This window comes from Arvicola amphibius, chromosome 1 (genome assembly GCF_903992535.2).
Source record: "Arvicola amphibius chromosome 1, mArvAmp1.2, whole genome shotgun sequence".
Classification (NCBI taxonomy): domain Eukaryota; kingdom Metazoa; phylum Chordata; class Mammalia; order Rodentia; family Cricetidae; genus Arvicola; species Arvicola amphibius.
In genome coordinates this window covers 35774065-35793604 of record NC_052047.1, presented here as the reverse complement: position 1 = coordinate 35793604, position 19540 = coordinate 35774065, and the positions used below count along the sequence as shown (strand labels likewise).

The 19540-nt window shown below is 47.0% G+C and overlaps 1 protein-coding gene across 1 annotated transcript in view; it reads left to right on the top strand.

The window, feature by feature from the left end:
- The first annotated feature begins 2072 nt into the window (after positions 1 to 2072).
- Positions 2073 to 19540, top strand: part of Limch1 (LIM and calponin homology domains 1) — a 313640-nt gene continuing 296172 nt past the window's right edge. The window contains exon 1 of the mRNA XM_038340732.1: positions 2073 to 2217. Coding sequence (XP_038196660.1) covers positions 2122 to 2217 — 96 coding nt within the window. The 5' untranslated portion in view covers positions 2073 to 2121. The remainder of the gene's footprint in view (positions 2218 to 19540) is intronic.

Genomic DNA, 19540 nt, shown 5'->3' with positions numbered 1-19540 from the left:
GAGAGGTTGAGACCAACTGAGGCACCTGGAGAGGACCCTCTCCAACCTGCTGAGCTGCCTGCAGGCTGTGCACTGTGCTCCAGCTTCCCAGCTTTGTGAGTGGTCAGTCCCTCATGCTGAGGTGGGCCTTGGTGATGCAGCTGTCTTTGAGTCATTTCTTCACCTCTAAGTAACTCCTTACCCATAGTCCTCTAAGGAACCCCAGTAAAATGCATTGGTTTACCTAGCTGGACTTTGGTTAGATCCTGTCTGTCATGGGATCTGTAACTGGGGTGAGTAGACATGTGGGTTGTCTCCCTAGGAAAGGTTTTGTCATATATCACAATGAGCTTACTGAACCATGTTGAAGTGACTGAGCAAAAGTTAGGGGTGACTGGGTGGAGATGGGCAAGGGTGGGAAATCAGATGGTGTCGGTGATTCACTGGGCCTGTAGGGAGGGATAGGACAAGAGAAGGCAGGACCCATGGAGGGGAGAGAGACCTCTGTTGCTTCAGAGTAGTGGTGCCAATCCTCAAGGCCTCAGGGAGCATCGGAATAACCTCCCCGTTCTTTTCCTCCTTCTCTCTCCTTTAGGCTTCTGCCAGCACACTTGCCTCCTGCTGACAGCACCAGGACACACACGGGTGCAGCCATTTCTGGAGCAGCGTGAACAGGCTATTGAAAATCAACTAGCACTTTCTCTCCCTAACGTAGTCCATCTCCCCTTATCTTAGCATCTTTCGATTTGCATGTTTATTGTCTGGGCCCCCATGGGAATATCTGTGTCATGAATACATAGTGGGAAAATATCCAGAGAGGGGAGTCTCTTATAGCCCAGGCTGGCTTCAAGTTCACTGGGTGCAAAAGATGACCTTGGATTTCGAATCTTCTGCCTCCATCCACCTCCTGACTGCTGGGATTCCAGGTTTGTGCTTCTGTGACCTCTTGTACTTGATGCTGGGGACAGAGACCAGGATCTCAAGCACGCTGGGTAAGTGCTCTTAAAACTGAGCTATATCTCAGCCTAAAAGTGCATCTCTTGAAGGCAAGATCTTCAGGTTGTATCTTAGTTGGGGTCACTACTGCTGTGATGAAACACCATGACCAAAGCAACTTGGGGAGGACAGCATTTATTGGTCTTACACTTCCATGTCATGGTTCATCCTTGAAGGACAGGAACTCAAGCAGGGCAGGAACCTGGAGGCAGGAGCTGATGCAGAGGTCATGGAGGCTGCTGTTTATTGGCTTGCTATTCATGGCTTCCTCAGCCTGCTTTCTTACAGAACCTAGGACCGCCAGCCCAGGGATGGCACCACTCACAATGGGCTGAGCCCTCCCTTTCAATCACTAATTAAGAAAATGCCCTACAGTCAGATTTTATGGAGGCGTTTGTTTTTTTCAATTGAGGGCCCCTCACTTCAGATCATTCTAGTATGTGTCAATTGACATAAAACTAGCCAACACAAATTTAACACAAATTTTAGGAGTTTTTTGTTTGTTGCCATGCACTGCTCCCAGCCCCGCCCGCCCAGTGCCTAGCTTGGTGGCTGGCAAATAATAGGAGCTGGACAAATCATTTGACTGGGTCAACAGACTAGGGCCCTGGTAGCTTGCGGGATTCTGCTAGTCTTTTTACAGGAAGATCCGGTGGCTGCCTTCTGAACACTTAAGGGTGCAGGGCCAGGGGTTGAAGTTCTTGGCCTCAGGTCTGTGGCTGGGAGGGACAGCAGGTGATGGCGAGTCCTTCAGTCCCACCGAAGTAGAGCTGTCTCCCCACTCCGCTTCACCCAGGTGCAGCCCGATCCGCCCCCCATAGGAAGCCAGCCTGTGGCGGGACATGCCGGGTGGCGGGCCGAAGTCCCTCCCACGGTTTTTGCGTGAGCAGGGAGGGACGCCGGGCGCTCCTGGCAGGTTTTTTTTAGCTGGGGGAGGGGACGGAGCGGCAGGCCGGGCGACAGAGGCTGAGGTGGCCACGGCGTCCTCCGGCAGTGCGCGCCGCTGTCCTCGGAGACCTGCACGGTGGGGGCGGGGAAGGCGGCGGGAGAGCGCGGCGGGCGGGAAGGGGCGGAGAGCGCGCTCCTGCGGAGGCGGCTGTGCTCATCCCGGCGGCCAAGCGCTCCAGTGTTCGCCGGGCTTCGCAGATGGCTAGCCCCGCTCTCGGTCTGGAAGCTCTTCAGCCCCTGCAGCCGGAACCACCTCCGGAGCCTGCCTTCACCGAGGCACAAAAGTGGATCGAGGTAGGTGCCGACAGCGACGGGCGGCCTTGCAGGGGCGCCCCGAGCTACTGCCCGGCGCGCAGTGATCGCGGGTCCAGCTCCCCCCACCCCCTTTCGTGGCCAGCTTCCCCAGATCACCCACCGCGGCCTCCAGCGGACTGCGGTCCCCTGGCGTTGGAGCCCTGGGGTGGTGGGCGTGAACGGGGTGGTGGGGACGGACACTGCGGTCTAGCAGTGCGCTTAGGGGCAGGAGGCGGTCCCCTGCGCCTTCATCCCTGCTCGCAATCTCGGCTCGGTTTGCAAGCGCTGACATGGGAAGCGCAGTGCGAGCCGAAGCTCTGCAAACGCGCCAGGGGCTCGAGCTTCCAGAGCCCTTGCGGGAGCCGCATTTCAGGGTGTCCCGCTCTCTGCTCCACATTTCACCTCTTGGCCTCCCTCCTCGCCCTTCCGGAGCAGAGTTTGGCAGTGTCTCCACAGAGGCTAATACCCATCGGAGAGCCTCTTGGCTGTGTTCTGGCACCGGTTCAGGTGCGAGGCTGGCGCAGAGCATAGCGTGGGGGAACCTGCAAGACCTAGTTGCGAGTGCACTATCCGCAGACACGATACCCAGCCATGGGTGCCCCAGAGACTGCAGGGTGGGCTCCAGCAGGCCGTATACCGGGCCAGGTTGGCACATTTCGCTTCTTAACTGGCTCGGTGGAAGGCCAAGGAAATCACTGGAGCTCTCGGCTCAGTCCAGGAAGCGCTCGCTGGGTGATTCTGATTCATGATGTCTATCTGCAGGTGCAGCCTAGTGGCTCTGCGATGCCGAAACGACCGGTCTTTGAGCTCAGGACGCATGGAGGGCGAGAGTGGGGGAGGTGATCCCACTCGTTGAGGCCCTATTTCAACGGAATTATGCTTTCTTATGCTTGTGGAAGGTCAATTTGGCCAAATGACACATTACCCCCTTGACCTGACAGTTCAAAGGAGGGTGTGTGTGGCTAAGTCATGACCAAGCACGGATAAGCTTTACAGGGCTCAGTTGTCACTTAGCGACCCCGTCCCCACCCTCGGGACAGCCCAGGTTTCCATTGTTGTTCGGGTGATAGAACTGTGGGGCTGCAGATTCAAATCTGCTGAGTTGCCTACAGAGGCGGTTGCTGGAAGGCTCCGGCCACAGGCCGCCACCTTTTTTCAGGGTCAACCTTCTTCATGCATACAAAAGCTTCTCAGAGTTTGGAAATGGCTGTTTAAAAAAACGGAGTTAAGGAAACAGAGTATACCAGACACTATTGCTAAAAGGTGGAGCTGGCATGTCTCTTGATCCAGATGACTCACTACCAGACGAGAAAAAGACATCAGCTTCTTATTTTTGATGTGTGGCTGGAAGGCTTGAAGTGTGACAGGTGTTCTCTCTGCGCTTGGGGCTCCCAGGCTCCGCAGGAGACAGACGTTTGTAGACTCTGGCGGTAGTGGAGAGTTGCGGGACTCTTTATCTTTCAGGTTCTTGAACTGGAATATCCTTGGAGAAAAATTGATTGTATTTTGGAGGTAAGGGAACGCACAGGAGGAAGAATAACCTCTCTGTTCTCATAGGCAAGTGATTTATTTCCAGTTTCTTTAATTGATAGCAATATTGACAGGCTCTGCGTTTAAGTGTGTATTGTGGCAACATTTCATACAGGATAGCGTGGAAATCTGAATTGTACATCTTCGTGAATTCTGGATATGTACATCCCCTATAGAAAGCTCTTTTTTTTTAATTGATGGTATTTCAGGCTAAACATTACACACAGTGTGGAGCATCAATTTTCATATCAGCTTGAAGAAAGGAAGAGACAGTTTAAGAAAGCAGAGCCAGGTTAAGCCCTCCACACAGCGTAGTATTATTCTTGTTACTTTTCCCTTTAAAGCAGTCAAAAAAAGTGAAAACGCTAATGGGGTGTGCCTGTGTGGCTTCAGGACCAGGCTGCCAGGCACGCTGCGTGTGCATAATTGAAGTGGCCTATCTCCTTTCCACAGAGGAGTTGTATTTCATCCAAAGGGGAGTTTCTCCTTCCAAGCCTAGGAGGTATAAAAAGCTGTTTGTGGGAGAGGGGAGATACTCAATGCCCCCTCCACCTTTTCTCTCACATTCCTCCTGAACTGTAAATGCCACGTGTGCAAACTGGGAGCCAGGGGCCATAACAGATGGTTTTGCACACAGTTGCCCAATGAGCAAAGATTCCAGGGCTAATACAGCAATAATGCGTTTCTTAGTGTGAGCCACTTCCCGTGGGGATTCTTATCAGGAGACAATCACATCTCCCGTTAGGGACCCATTGTCTCTGGCAACATCCTCATTGGGAGGGCTTTGTTTTTCGGTTTTGTTCCTTTGGTGATTAAATTTCCCACAGGCCTTTTCTTTTTCATTTTTCTTTTTCAGCAGTCAGGAATTTTTACCTTTTCAGAAAACGTTCCCTTGGGTGCAGCAGGTTAATAAACAAACTTCACCTACTACTCAGCCTTCTTGAGTCCGGGCTGTTCAGAGAATTTCCTTTCTCCATAAGGCTCGGGGAGCAAGCTCCCAGACACAGGTTCTTAGCCGGAGTTTCGCAGCCTGCAGCCTTGAGTATTTGAAGACCCTGTTACTGGGCAGGAAATGTGGTCCAGAAGCCAGGCTTCCTGCCCTCCCTCCTCTCAGCTTCTGACTTAGATGCTAAAGGTGAACTCGCTAATAAAGCTGGACTTGGTCACAACTGGATAGGGACAGCTGGGTCACATTCCCCGTGACTTTTCATGGCTGTGAGAACAGGATGGGTGCCTTACTGTGCGTTTGGGGAGGGTCCTGGGGACACAGCACAGTTCAGGCAGGCAGAGGCAAGGCTAACTTCCTATTATATTGCCCTTCTGGTTCGTTTTCCCAAGCACCGGCAGTAAGGCCTGCACAGTGAGCCAAGAGGCCTAACTTCCTAGCTGGAAATCCTTGGGTGGAGTCCCAGGTCTGTCACTTCTATCCGAGCGACCTTGGACAAATGGCTTTTCCTGCCCTTCTGTTTCCAGATATTTTCTTTGAAAGATACCTCGAGTTAACAACAAAACAACAAAGGGGTATTGTTGAAACATCTGTAAAACAGGACGTTAAAGAATATCTCACCTCGTAGGTGTGCTGGAGGGTTTAATAAGTGGAAATGTTTTAAAATGCTTAGATAGGGACTTGGGATAAGGTGGGTGGTTAGAGCTCCTGCCGGGTGAGTGTGAGGACAGGGATTGGGATCTGCAGAGTCTACCGTGGCCCGCCTGTAGTCCCAGCACTGGGTTCCCCATGTAAGCTGGCTCGACTAGCCCGTAGCCATGAGCTCTGTCTTGAAGAATAAGATGGGGAGTGGTCCAGGAAGACTCTTGATGTCAGTGTACACAAGCACACACATGCATACACGCACTGGTACCTGTCCACATACATGTGAACACACACAAACAACACACGCTCCACATGTGCATGTTAATAGCACCCGGTACTGTTTGAGTGACAGGATCACAGTTACCCTTTCTATTACTATTGCTGTTATTCTTCTCACTGCTACCCCTGTTGGTGCTGTTGCTAATAGCAACTGAATTTGATTTTGTCCTGTTTCGGTTTTACTCGGTTACTATCTTATTTTGTTTATGATTAGTTTGTGTTTCAGTGCCAGGAATTGGGCAAGTGCTCTCTCTCTGAACTAACATCCCTAGTCTTACGTTGTTGCTCTGAGACTGAGGCTTGCTAAGTAGCCCAGACTGACCTTGAATCTGGGTCCTCCTGGGATGACAGGCATTCCTGGGATAACAGGCGTGTACTACCAATGCCTGGCACCAAGCCTGAGTTTGAAAGAAATTCTTCGGAACGATACGTTTCTAGCATACAAAATACAGTTCAGTTACCTCCTGATTTCACGTCATTATCTCACTCTGTTTTAATACTTACTTATGCTGGGAACCAAATCCAAGTCTAGGCAGGAGTTGACACTATCTCAGTGTAGCAATTCTGGATACTTGAGCTAGATATGAAGTAGATGCTATGTCCAACTATTGGTTGGGAGCTGTGAACCCGCAGATCCTGAATTTCTTGTAAACAACTTGTTTTCCCCTGATCTGAGTGCCTACAGCTGTTCTCTGAGCACGAGACCCTCAGGAGTTCCTGATGGCAGGGGAGTGGTTTCTGGTGTGTTTTGCTGCTGTGTGGCAATCCCTATATAAGCTGCCCCTGGACACAATAAAGGGGGCATTCTTGGGGCATTCTGGCTTCAAGGATGACCTGTGTCTCTGTGAGTCTTTGTGTGTTTCAATCTCCAGCCCCTTGCCCGGTTCCCGAACTGTATGGTAGCGCATAGAGGGCAGATGGGCATGGTGCGCTACACTATTATTTTACTTTAGGGTCTGAGGAGAGTCTGTGATAGCTCACTCATGAGGTGACCTCCCATTCCATCAAGACTTAGAGAATCACTCCTCACTATTAGGTTGGACTTCAAACTTTAACATGTAGTTTTGCTCCCAAATGCCGAGAAGAGTCTTCGGTGCCTCTCGCCTCGCAGACAGTGCGGTACGTTAAACTGGAGGCTGGCTTGGTAGCGGCTCATTTCGACGCCTTCTCCCTTCTGTGGTAATATTGATGTTTGTTTGCAGGTAGATGATTCTAATATGGCTGGTTCTCCTCTCCCGTTTGTCCCTCCACACACGGCAATATTAATCTGTTCTAATCTTTCTTTTTCTCTTAAGTGCCAGACATTTTCTGGAGGACCAGATGTCCCTTCAGCTGGGTTCCACTTGATTTGGATTTGGAACAGGTTGTCAAGCCTTTCAAAGGGTGGGGGCTGAAGATTTCAACCCCACTCAGCCATCTCAATTTGAAGAGTTTTTGGATTGCTTTACCTTGAGTGGTAGCATGCCCACGGGTTTTTGGTGATGAGTACAGCCTTACCTGTAACCTAAAGCATGTCTCACTTGAGTGGAAACTTCGTTTCCCTATAGCCACAGGGAATTGCCACATCTCCTGCATCTTCATCTGAGAGTTATTCGACTTTTATTCATATCTGATTTTGAAGACTAAATGCACTACTGGTGTCTTAGCGCTCTTGATACTGGAAGGCTTGACAGGAGGGGAAATTTATGGGTGGTCTTTGAGTTCATTTAGCATTTTGTGGCCAGGAACTATGGCATTGGCGATGCCATGGTGTAAGTTGTACAGTCATTCAGGTTCTCTGGAAGGACTCTTTTAAATCTTTTTAAAATTGCAGTGAGGAGTAGGTTTACAAATGTTTCTCCAGCTTTGCTTATGAGGGATAAAGAGGGAGCAAACCCCTTTTGGCTGGATGGAGAAAGCCAATATATAGACCAGGGCAAGTAGTGTCTTTCTCACAATGGCATGCAAATAGTCTGTCTTGTTTGTATACAAGGGCTGCTGTGACACAATGCTGTCACATGGTAGGAGAACAGTGAAGTCCCAGAGATTTGGGGAAAGGGGAAGTGGAACGGGGAGGGGAAGCTGACTCTTCTTGCCTCAGCGTCTCCATGGAAACTGATTGTATCAAACAAACTCTAAATGGGCAGACAGTGCTTTCGCCACTAAGAAGGGGGAAGGGATGGGAGGACGTTAGCTTCCAGCAGCTAGAGCTCTGAGCACCCTGCTCTTCACTGACAGATGACAAAGGATCTATGATGTCCACATCTGGCTTTGACTTCATGGGTGGCAGTCAGTGCTAGGTGGGACAAGGCAGAACTTGAAGTACTGAAATTGTGAGGTTTTTTCCTTTCTTTCATTAGATGGCCCTTAGGAGGCAGCATGCTGAGGAGCTAAGGATGCTGATAATGCTGAGGATAAAAAACTATTTATGGAGTGTTTACTGTGTGTTGGCATTGGGTAAATTCTCTCTCTCTCCTTTTCTCCCTCCCTTCTTCCTTCCTTCCTGTTTTATTGAGACAGTCTTTCTATATAGCTCTGACTGGCTTGAAACTTGTTATGTAGACTAGGGCACCCTCAAACTCACAGGTTTTTTTTTTTTTTTTGCCTCCTAAGTCTTGGATCTAAAGGTATGCACCACCACACCTGGTAGAGGGCAAATCCTGTGTTTGCATGATAAGTGCTATTGGTGTTACCCCACTTCCAGATGGGGAAGGCAAAGCTCCGACAGGTTAAGGGTCTTGTAAATGGTACTAAATGGTAAATGTCAGCGATAGGACAGTGATCTATAGCATCGTTTCTTAGATTTCACAAATATATGCATATATTATATATTAATATATATTGTATATACATTAATATTAATATAGGTTATACTATCATATACTAGTATATGTTATAGAGAAGGATGTGTTGTGTATATATATATATATATATACTATATATGTTAGTACATGTTACATGTACATATATATTACAAACATATTTCCAGTTATCCAAAATTTATAGGTAAGGAACTTGGGCTTCTAGAAACTAGGAAAGTTTAATTTTCCAATTGGTTTAATTGCATAGTCCTTCCATCTGATTCCTTCTGGGTCTCTCATTTAGGACCCTGCATCTCTTGTAAGGACTGTGTTTGGCAGTTCAGTGGTTCACCTCTTGTTTCGGGACAACGTGTAGATTTGGGAGCTGCAGCTGCCCAGACCAGCCTGTTCCCAGTAGCTCATGATTTTCCTCTTCAGGACTCAGGATTGGTCTCATGTGGGCAGGCCACCTCCCAGTTCCCTAGGAGGTGGGGCTACCGAGGAAATCAGGCTGCCCGCCTGGCTTGCTTGCCTTCAGACCTAACATCTCAAAGGTATGAAGACAGATTCTGAAGTGTTTAATGCCTGCTAATAGAGGTCATGGCTCTCCTTACACCTTTCTCTTCAGCGCTGGTCTGTTGCAAGTGCTCCTAACATTTTCAAATGGAGAAGGTGCCCTCTTCACCACCCTCACATTCCCTGGATTAACTCCACTGAATAAAAACAACCCCCGTGTGGTCTGTAGGGTTTGTTCTTCAAATGGGATGTGGGGGGAGGAAAACACCCTTTGCTAGGACTGGCGTATTCCAGCACCCCGACACCCTGACTCTGATCTTTGCCACATCTCCTGCATTTCATCTGAGAGTTTTCTCCTCTGAGCAGAACTTTATCTTTGAGTAGTGAAAGTGTTGAATTGAACCAAGAGGCAGATCCCCCTGAGAGGGGAGTGGAAGCCTCTGTCAGCCATTAGTGTCTCATCATAAGCAGCTAAAGAACCTAGATATACAGTTCTGGAGCTTGCTGTGGTTGACATCCCTGTGGTCCATGTTTCTGTGTGACGTTGTCACTATATTGTGGTCTTGAGCTTCATGGATTTTTTTTTTGTTTCATTTATTTGTTTGTATGTTTATTTTTAGGTAGGGCTATGTAACCCAAGTTGGCTTTGAACTCAGGTCCTTGGGTCTCGGCCTCTGGAGTGCTGGCTAGGATTATGGGCATGCACCACCATGCCCAGCTGATTTTTGAGTAAGCTACTCTCATTGGAACGGTTTGTTCTTTTTAAGCATAGTTTATTGCTTTGAGACCTAAAAAATTGCAGTTTTTGTAATGCATTTTCTCCCTTGTCCTTAAGGATGTGTGTGTGTGTGTGTGTGTGTGTGTGTGTGTGTGTGTGTGTTTATATTCTAAGCAAAGGAAAGTATCCCATGTGCACTGCATGGAAGGAGACACAGAGAAAGAATGACTTCAGTGTGGCTGGATGAGAAAATGAAAGGCCACTAGAACATAGCTGCTAAGTGACTGATAATTACAATGGGAGCTGAAACGGAAGGGTTCCCAGATAATATGGGGGAAATAATAGTTCTTTTTAAAGAGAATGACATAATTTTGGCAACATCACCAGGACACGAGATGTTGTATCTATCTCTGTGTGCATGGAGGAATGACGTAATGGAATTCAAGTCTACTGTGGAAAAGCTCCATGTTTGCAGTGTTGAGAAGAACACAACCAAAGCGATGTTCTTGTGCACCGGACCCTGACAGCCTAGCTGTAGGATCCCAAGGAGTCACCTCTGACATCAGGGAAAAGGCAAGGTGACTTGGTCTTTTGCCATGCACCTACACAGTCACTTGGCAAATACCTTTTCCTACTATACTTAACACTGCCAGCAAAATGGTGTTTGTGTCTACACTGAGCTGCAACGAATGGAGTGGTAAGCCAGTGGAGAAGGCTACCCCACCCGTGCCCTACAGTCTGCCTAGTAGTCACTGTGGTGAGCTACCAGGAGGTACGGTTTGTCTTTCTGCTCACCCTTATGTGTGAGGGACAGACCCTCCCATTACCCTGTGACCTTGATATAGCTGCATTATTGAAGACCAAGTTAGAACCCACCCACACTTGCTTTTTGAGTAAAGCTCCAAGGTAGAAAGGTTGTGGCTTTTTCATTGCCATGACCCAACCCTTTGGAAGATAAAAAAGCCTCAGCCTTCCGTGTGACCCCGTGAGTCCACACCAAGTAAGGAGCCACAGCTCCGTTTATTCTAAGGGGTCCATTGTTCTTTGCCTTCATTGCACGCCATTTCTAGCAAATGGTACTCAATTCTTTTAATTGGATATTTTTCTCTAATCAAAATGACAAGCACTTGGGGCTGGAGAGGTGGTTCAGAGGTTAAAAGCTTTGCTCTTTCAGAGAACCCCGGGTTCAATTCCCAGCACCCACATGGCAGTCCATAGCTGGTCTGTACTTCCAGTTCCAAGGCTCCTGACAGCCTCACACAGACATATGTGCAGGCAAAACTCCAATAAACATAACATAAAAATAAATTATAAAAAATTAGCAACCACTCAAATGGTTTAAAATATGAAATTAATTAGTTGGGAGGCCCAGTTAGTACCCACTTGTAAGTGTTCTTTTTTATAAACCATGGTAAAAAAAAATCAGCATCAACATGTGAAAATGTGATTAAAAATTCCTTTTCTGAGAGAAGTTTCCTGAGTTCTAGTGATGTGCCCAGCCCAGTGAGGAACCAGAGTTACGTGATCCAAAGCTCACACAGCTCTTTCCCCATGAAAATCACACCGAGAGGAATTAGACTAATAAGTGCATAATTACAGGTTAGCTTATATATATTCTAAAGATGAAGAGCAGGCTGGGTGTGAGGGTGCATTCCTAAAAGACTGTAGTGTTAACATTTGGGAGGCCGAGGCAGGGGGATTGGGAGTTTGGAACCAGGGTACGTTATAATATGGTAAGACTAGGTTTCAAAATGAAATGGGTGAATGAATAAGTAAGTAAATAAATGCTGTGTGGGGATGTTTAAGGTGGAAGAATTCTTTCTGTAGATGAGGGTTTTTAGTGAAGGTAAAATGCGAGCCAAGGACATTGTAGGATTCTAAGCAGGAGTGTTAGTTAGAATGATGCTGATTTGTGACTTTTATTATGATTGTGCTGGGATTGTAGCTGAGTGACAGAGCACTTGTCTAGTGAGTGAGAGGCCCTGTGTTTAACTTCTAGTGCTAACACACACACACACACACACACACACACACACACACAGTAGACTAGAACACTCCACAGGTAGGGTGAAGGTCTCTTGTGTGGAGAGGGACAGGGAACAAAAGTTGTTAAATATGTTCATATATTTCCCGTTTCTTCCTAATGGCTGAGCTCTGCGCCCCAGACTTAGTGTGGCAGTCTAGGCCAGGGTTCTGCCGCCGAGCTGCCGTTCTAGCCTCTGCGAATACACTTGCAGGCTGCGCAGAGGGTCAGCAGCATGGCCAACCAGATCCTTTCATCCAAGTCACAGAGACAGTCAGAGCTCCTTTTCAAGGAGAAATGTCAGAGAAGACCTTGGGATTTACATTACAGGATTTAGGGACTAAAACTCTTAAGGCAAAATGGAGTTTGTAGAAGTCTGCCCTGTTCGTGGATGTGAGAAGGAACTGGAAGAAATCTGCCTGCTTTGCCAGGTGTGAGTAGAGAAATTTTGTACAAGCTCCCAGGTGGCAATTCACAGATGTCCCCTGATTTGGAAGGGCCAGTATGTATAACGGACATCACAACATCACTGGTCCAGGAAGTCGAACTGGAGACTACAGCTGTCCCTTATAAGATGCTTTCTAGAAAATTCTGATGTACCTGCTTCATTGTTATTGCTCAGAACTTAAGTACCATAGCTGCTACTGGAGAAGGTACTCTCCTCCTCCTCCTCCTCCTCCTCCTCCTCCTCCTCCTCCTCCTCCTCCCCCCTCCTCCCCTTCTTCCTATCCCCCCCCATCATCATCATCATCATCATCATCATCATCATCATCATCAGTCTTGTTCAAGAATCTATGTCCCAATTCTCAGGAGATAGGGAATGGACCCTGGGATGTCCCTTCCTCACATCCGCAGGGACAAATTCTTTAGGGTTTCAACGTGATTGCCTTGATGACCTTCTCTCCAGTTGGTTTTGCCAGCTCCCTTCCTTTCTGGGGTATACTATACCTAGAGCATTTGCCTCTCTCAGAAGAGAGAATGTCCTATTTTACTATAATGAATATCTTTGTATGGGCGCTACCTAATTTGATAAGCCCCAGAGCTCCCATGGCCAAAGATCAGCTCTTCGTCATTTATTTAGCTAGGCAGGTTAGCCACAACTCCTGCAGCCACCGAGAGTCTGTCTGTGCCCAGACAGTGAGAGTCACTTGATTGGCATTTGGACTCTGTAGAGATAGAGAAAATAGAAGCTGTTGCTGCTCTAACAGGAAGCAAAGTGTTTTTTTTTTTTTTTTTTTTTTTTTTTTTTTTTTTTTTTTTAAAATGAGTGATTTAAGAAAGCAGTTCACCTGAGTGTGGCCCGGACACAGTCAGTGATTGGATCCTTGGAACGTGATTCTACCTCGGGCCCTTTGGTAGGTGATACCTGCTGGGGGAATCATTTCAAGAGTAGCCCTCCCCGTAGGCTGGTCTCCAGTAGCACTCACAGAATTGAGTTCTTGGCTAGAACTGATGGCGAATACAGGCAAGTCCCAGGATGTTTATTCTTCCCTGTCCTCACCTCTGAGCCACATCTAGTGTCCCTCCCCCACCTATCCCAGATGCCCAGCTAGTTCTTATTTCTTAATAGGAGAGGAAGATAGGAGTACTTCTGATTACAAGATATTCAGCTTGAAAAAACATGGAAGAGTATTTATGAGAGGCGGCCTCGCAAGTGTGTGTGTGTGTGTGTGTGTGTGTGTGTGTGTGCACATGTATGTGTATGTGGTGTGTGTTTAACTAGGCAGGTGTTCTCACAAGGTCAGTGGCCCCCACAAAATTAACTGGTAGACCATCATGGCTGTGACCAGCGTTACAGCCTAGTGTGAGCTCAGAGAAGCAGCCTCCTCTCCACCTCTCCCATGGGAAGTGGAAAACCAAATGGCTATGGGGCTGAAGCTGTCATCGCAGACAGATGTGGTTACCGCCTGTTTCCCAAGGGAGCTTGTAAGTTGTCATAAACGGGAGGGGTCGGGGACAAGCGAAAGCCTGATTCATCCTGTTGCAAAAGTCAGTGGAATGTGATGTGGTACTGTGACCTAGCTAGCCCAGAGCCAGAGTAAATAATAATGGTGATGATAGTGAAAGCAGACCCACTCCTAGCCCATTTGTTATGTGTGGGTGATGGTGTAGATGCTTAAGCTAATGATATGATAAATATAAATCTGTAACATCTGGTGTAATGTTTCTCGATCAAGCAGTTTTATGCATATCTCACAGATGGGAAAATTGGAGCCCAGAAATGTTAACTGATTTGACTGAAGCCACATAGCAAGCAAGTGGCAGACACGGGATTTAAACCTGAGCAGTCGAGTTCCAGAGTTTGGCCTGTGACCGCTATGTCCCATAAGGAGATCCCAGCCATAGACATTAAGTGACTGACCTGCCCACCCCGCCCCCTAGCTCAGCCCCTTCCCGAGATGCTGTTTACTGAGCAGCAGCATCTCTGCAAAGCAGTGTCGGTTGCTAGGAGACAGTTCCAGCTATCTGGTACCCATGCACGTTCTCTTCGTCTGAAGCCCTTGCAGTATTTTTTGAAAGAGAAAATTTGTCAGGAGAGGGTTAGGACTTGAAGAAAAAATCCTGATAGGAGTAGACTGGACCAGGCCAATGGGTGGGACTTTCTCCTCTCCTCTCCACCTCTCTTCCCCAATCTTTCCCCATTCACTGAACTCTTCCTCCATCTCGGGATTTGGATGGCCTTGGGTACAACACAGAAATGAGATAATTATTAGCAAGACAAAAGCTCATGGAATCAGAAATGTGGCATCCTGTTTAAACCTTAGTCACACATACATCTACTACCCCCATGTCCCTTCAAGGCTCTTTCTTTATTGGTTCTGTCTCTGTAAGTGTCACTCCTGTGGAGTTGGGTGGGTAGGTTGGTAGGGATCCTGTGTGGTTCCTGGACACCCACCTGGTGTCTCGCAACAGTTCTTTTCTTGGTTTGCCCTGGCACCCCCAGAATGTAGCTCCTTTCTTCAAACACTCGTCTGGTTTCATCCCTGATGTTCTGAACAAATATATTTGCACTGCGTGGATTTCTGTTTGAATGTGACTTGTGCGTATGCACCATTTCCCGGGTCTTATACACGGGAGTGTTCTGCCAGTGAGTTTCTACAGCCCTCCTGTGAGCTTTTGATTAGCACTTGGTATTTATTACTTTTCTCACCACTGTGAAAAAAATGCCTGGAAAAGGTACCTGAAGGGAGGAAGGCTTATTTTGGCTCAAAGACTGGAAGGGGAGGCTCCCTGGTGGCAGGGAAAACGGGGCTGCAGAGCATGGAGTGGCTGGTTCTGCCGCTGTAGTGGTCAGGAAGCGGAGAGAGCAAGTGGGAAGGTTTGGCCCAGCCCCTCCTAAAGGTCCCACAACCAATCCAAACTGTGCCACCTGCTGGAGACCAAACTTTCAAACCCATGAGCCTGTGGGGAATAGTTCACATTCAAGCTGCAGGACACTTTAACCTGTTCTGCCATCAAACAGCAGCAGTGAGCTGGAGAGGCTGGACGGGATCAACATGGCGGCCAGAAAGGCCACCACCCTATTTATGTGCTAGACACTGTTTGGCTTCAGGGTCCATGAAAAGTCCAGATTTCCCCAGATCTGCCTGCATTTTATCTTTGTTTCCATAATGGCCCACCTTGTCCTTTCTTCCACTTTCCCTTCATGTACCATTGTCACCCTCACTTGTATTTCTTACTAAAATTCTACGTTAGTCAATAGTGGGAAATAACATTTTTTTTTTCAACTCTGGTCATTTTCAGTGCTCTTGTTTCTGCTTATGTGTTGGTCACAAAACTGCATGTTTCTGTGCCCGTGTGGGCTTGGCTTCCCAAGTGGCCTGGTGAGCCCCAATAGTGATGTGGTGGGGGATGGGACTCTCACTCTCCCTGCCATTTTGAGTGCTGAGTTGTAGGATACATTTGCAGTTTAATTTTTTATTTGAGTTTATACAGTAGCATATTAATATCTAGTAAATTTTCCCTTGAATTTTTTTTTTTTGTGTATGTGAGTCTGTTAGTATTTTTATGGTTGTACAGTGAAAGTTCACCTGGAATTGGTTTTAGGGAAATAGAAGGCCTCCTAGCTCCCCAGGAGTGTGGATAGAGAGTCCCACTTCCCAGGCTGACTTGGCCATATCAGTGATACTGGAGAAGACCTGGATTCTCTCAGCTGTTCCACTGGGCTGAGCCTTGTGTGGCATTGTATAATGCCATTTGCTTGCCCTGTTCCAGTGAGTTCTGGCCAAGACAAGGCGAATCCAGCCTTCCAACTCTCCTTACATGCCCTGGGCAGAAAAAGTGGTCATAGTTCTCATTTGTGATGTCCAGGGGGCTGGAGCTGATTAGCCCAGGCCTGTCAGACTCTGGTCCGGTTCATCCCTGTCAAAAGGCTTGGCTGCTACCCAACAAACAAGCAGGGGGTTCTTAAAGGAAAATCTGGGAGCTTGTGGTAAAAAACAAAACAACAAAATAACAACAACAACTGCAAAAAGTAAATGAGGAAGGAGCCAAGAACACCTATTATTGACACTTTGATGAGCTTCGGAGATAGCACCATCAGTGAAATGTTTACTGTGCAGGATGAGGACCCGAGTTCAACTCCTAGAACCTACATAGAAAGCCAGGCATGGAGTCCTAATCCTGGGCAGGTGGAGACAGAAGGGTCCCTGGAACTCACTAGCCAACCTAACCTATTAAAGGCAAACTCTACATTATTCAGAAACCGTGTCTCAAAACCCAAGTTGGATGGCTGAGGTTGTCCTTTGGGTTCCACACACAAAATAATCCTGCAGTCATATATAGTCAAACACATTTCATGGATGACAAGGAAGGGACGAATAAGATAAACAATCTGTGGCTCCTTCCTTAAGGGGACAACGCGGTTGTAATCCTGGAGTGATTTAAAAAGTCATCAATAAGCCGGGCGGTGGTGGCGCACGCCTTTAATCCCAGCACTCGGGAGGCAGAGGCAGGCGGATCTCTGTGAGTTCGAGGCCAGCCTGGTCTACAAGAGCTAGTTCCAGGACAGGCTCTAAAAAAGCTACAGAGAAACCCTGTCTCGGAAAAAAAAAAGTCATCAATAAATTGCTTTACTCCCTTTCCTTTTTTTGAACAGGGTCTTACTGTGTAGCTCAAGCCAGCCGGTAACTTGCAATCTTCTTTCATCCCAAGTGCTGGGATGATAGCTGTATACCTCTTTGCCTAGCTTTATTTCTGTTTTGTGTAGCTTAAAGTCAGTTTTGGAGGTGTCATCGAGTATCAGGTACCCAACCCTCCACCCACACCTAATAGGTTCCATTAGCTGTAAAAGGTGGGCACAAGGAAGTACATGGATTTTAAGTGTTATTAAGGAAACAAAAGACCTATATCTTGGCAACTTCAATTCTTTTCTTCCTAGTCTTTACAGGAATGTACTTTGTACTGAATTATAAGCTGACCGGTTTTAAGGAGGCGTGGAGGTAAGAGCCCATTCCAGAAAATGATTGTGTTTCTCCTGGCTAATTCACATCCCCCAGAGGCCTAGGAAGAGCCTCAGGGTTCGGTCACTCCTCGCTGGACCCTGGGATCCAGAGCGTGCCAGCTTTGCCCGAGCACCCCCCAGGCATGCTGCTAAAAGCGGACACAGCGGCTGTCGCCCGCTGATCCTCTGCCCTGAATGACCCAGATTGGCAGAGCGCAGCTGGGGCCCGATGCCGCCCGAGTCCGGGAAAGAGACGGGTAAAAATAAAACTGGACTGCAGCTTAGCTGGCGTCGAGATCCTCCGAAGCTGCCTGGGCCAGCTAGCTCTCTGTCAGAATTTTCCTTCTTTCTGCAGGGAAATAGCGGCGATGATTAGAAAGGATTGTCTTCCAGGTTTCTTAGAGTCGCAAAGCAGATTTGTCTATCACAGCGGAGTTGGGGTGATTGTGCGTGGGGGGTGAGAGCTGGGAAAGGTGAACATTTTGCCTTCATGAATTTATTTATCCTATTAACATTAAGTCAGTTTTTTTTTTTTTTTTTTTTACAAAGTATCTCTTTTGGTTAACAGAATGAAGTGAACTTTTTGTTGTGGTTTTTAAAATAGCTACTTTAGTAATCTTAAAAAACCCTGAGTGACAGTGTCTTAGGTATGACGTCAGGTCATCTTATAGTACCCACCACACTCTGCCATGTTGAGATTTATATTTTTAAAGTGTCTATTTGCTCAGTGTGAGGTTCCTGTCTTTGTTATTGGAATGTTGGAATTTATTTTTTTGGCATTGAACCAACATTTTTTTTTTGAAGTACAAAATAGATTCCATGCCATTTCTCTTTTCAGTTACTGATAGCTTTGAACCATATGAGATCCCTCCTCAATGCCTGGTGTGTTTGTGTTTGTGTTTTTTAATGTAATTGTGTCTCTGAAAATTATATCTCCAAATAGCCTTTGCTTTGCAACAGCACTTAAAAAAGTGTACTGTATATTTATATTTAAAAATATATGGGAAATGCAGATATAACTTACTTGAAAGATAAAATAAATGCTCAAGGGATGTAATACTTCTGGTAAAAAGCTTTAGGCAATGTTTGTATGAGTGTGCTAATTTGGAATAAGTGGTTTTCAAATAATTCATTCAAATGATTATTTATAAAAAAGTATTAAGGGACTTCTGATTGCTATGGATTTTTTTAGTTGCAGGAATGTTATGGAATTAGATAATGGTGACGGTTGGTTATTATTTACAATACTTAGAGAACAATACCCCAAATTGAATCTTGTACTTTAAAAGGGTGAATTTGGCAGTGTATGAATTATCTTCACTAAAAATTTGCTAAAAGTCACTTTCATTCTCATAGCTAAAGATGGGTAAAGAAACACACCCGATGTCAGGGTCAAGGCATGTGTTAGATGCTCTTGGTTCAACAGTGCAGCAGAACAGGCTCCCCAGAGCCTCTTGGCAGATGGCAAGAGCATTTTTTTTGCAGGGTCAGCTGTGACTTAGTTTAAGCACTAGACTGGTCTCCCTTGGCTCCAGGCTATGGGCTACCTTCAACTTGGCTTCATGTATCTCTTCTCCGTGGACAGAGGCAACCTGGGAGATATGTTCTCATTAGGGCGAGTGAATGACAGGTGCAGCAGAGCCCAGCCAAAACCATGCAACGAATACGGTTAGTTTCCCGTGTATCGCAGCTTACATTCCTCTGCCAAAGCAAGTGATGCGACCCAGCCGCAGTCTGTGGGGCAGGGAAGGACGTTCTGCTGGTGGGGTAGAGGAGGGAGCAGATGTTTCTCCACATAGCCTCACAGATATGCTAGGAAGCAAACCTGTTCTAGTGTCCTTGAGGCCACTGGGGAAGATGAGAAGGCGCTCTCTGTGGTTTGAGAATCTTGGAGGACAAGGTGTTGAGTGGACTCTTTAAAGCTGATTAGGTGTTGTCTATCGGGTAGGGGAGGTGAGAGCGAGGGCCTGAGAAGGGCTTTCTGGGCAGTGGGAGAGGTTTCAGAGCAGGCTTGGTGGTGTGCTGTGGGAGCAGGGAGCATTGAGAAGCCATGGAGCACAGCATGTAAAGAAGGCTGGGTTGGGGGAGACACAATTCACATTAACAAAGACCATGTTGCCATGCAGGAGGGAAAAATAAAATTGCATTGAAGGATGATGATGGCAATAATGACAATGATGATGAACTGAAAAATGTGGTGTTTAGAAATTGATAGCCTGTGTTAAAGCTTGGCCCTGTCATCTTATAACATCATGGCCATGTGCAAATTTCCGCCTCTCTATATAGTTGGTTTTTTTTTTCTTTTTTACTCTTTGAACACCACCCAGCTCCCAAATAATCACCCAGAGGCTTATTCTTTCTTATGAATCCCCAGCCTCAGCTTGACTTATTTCTAGTCAGCTTTTCCTAGCTTAAATTATCCTTTTGCCTCTGGGCTTTTATC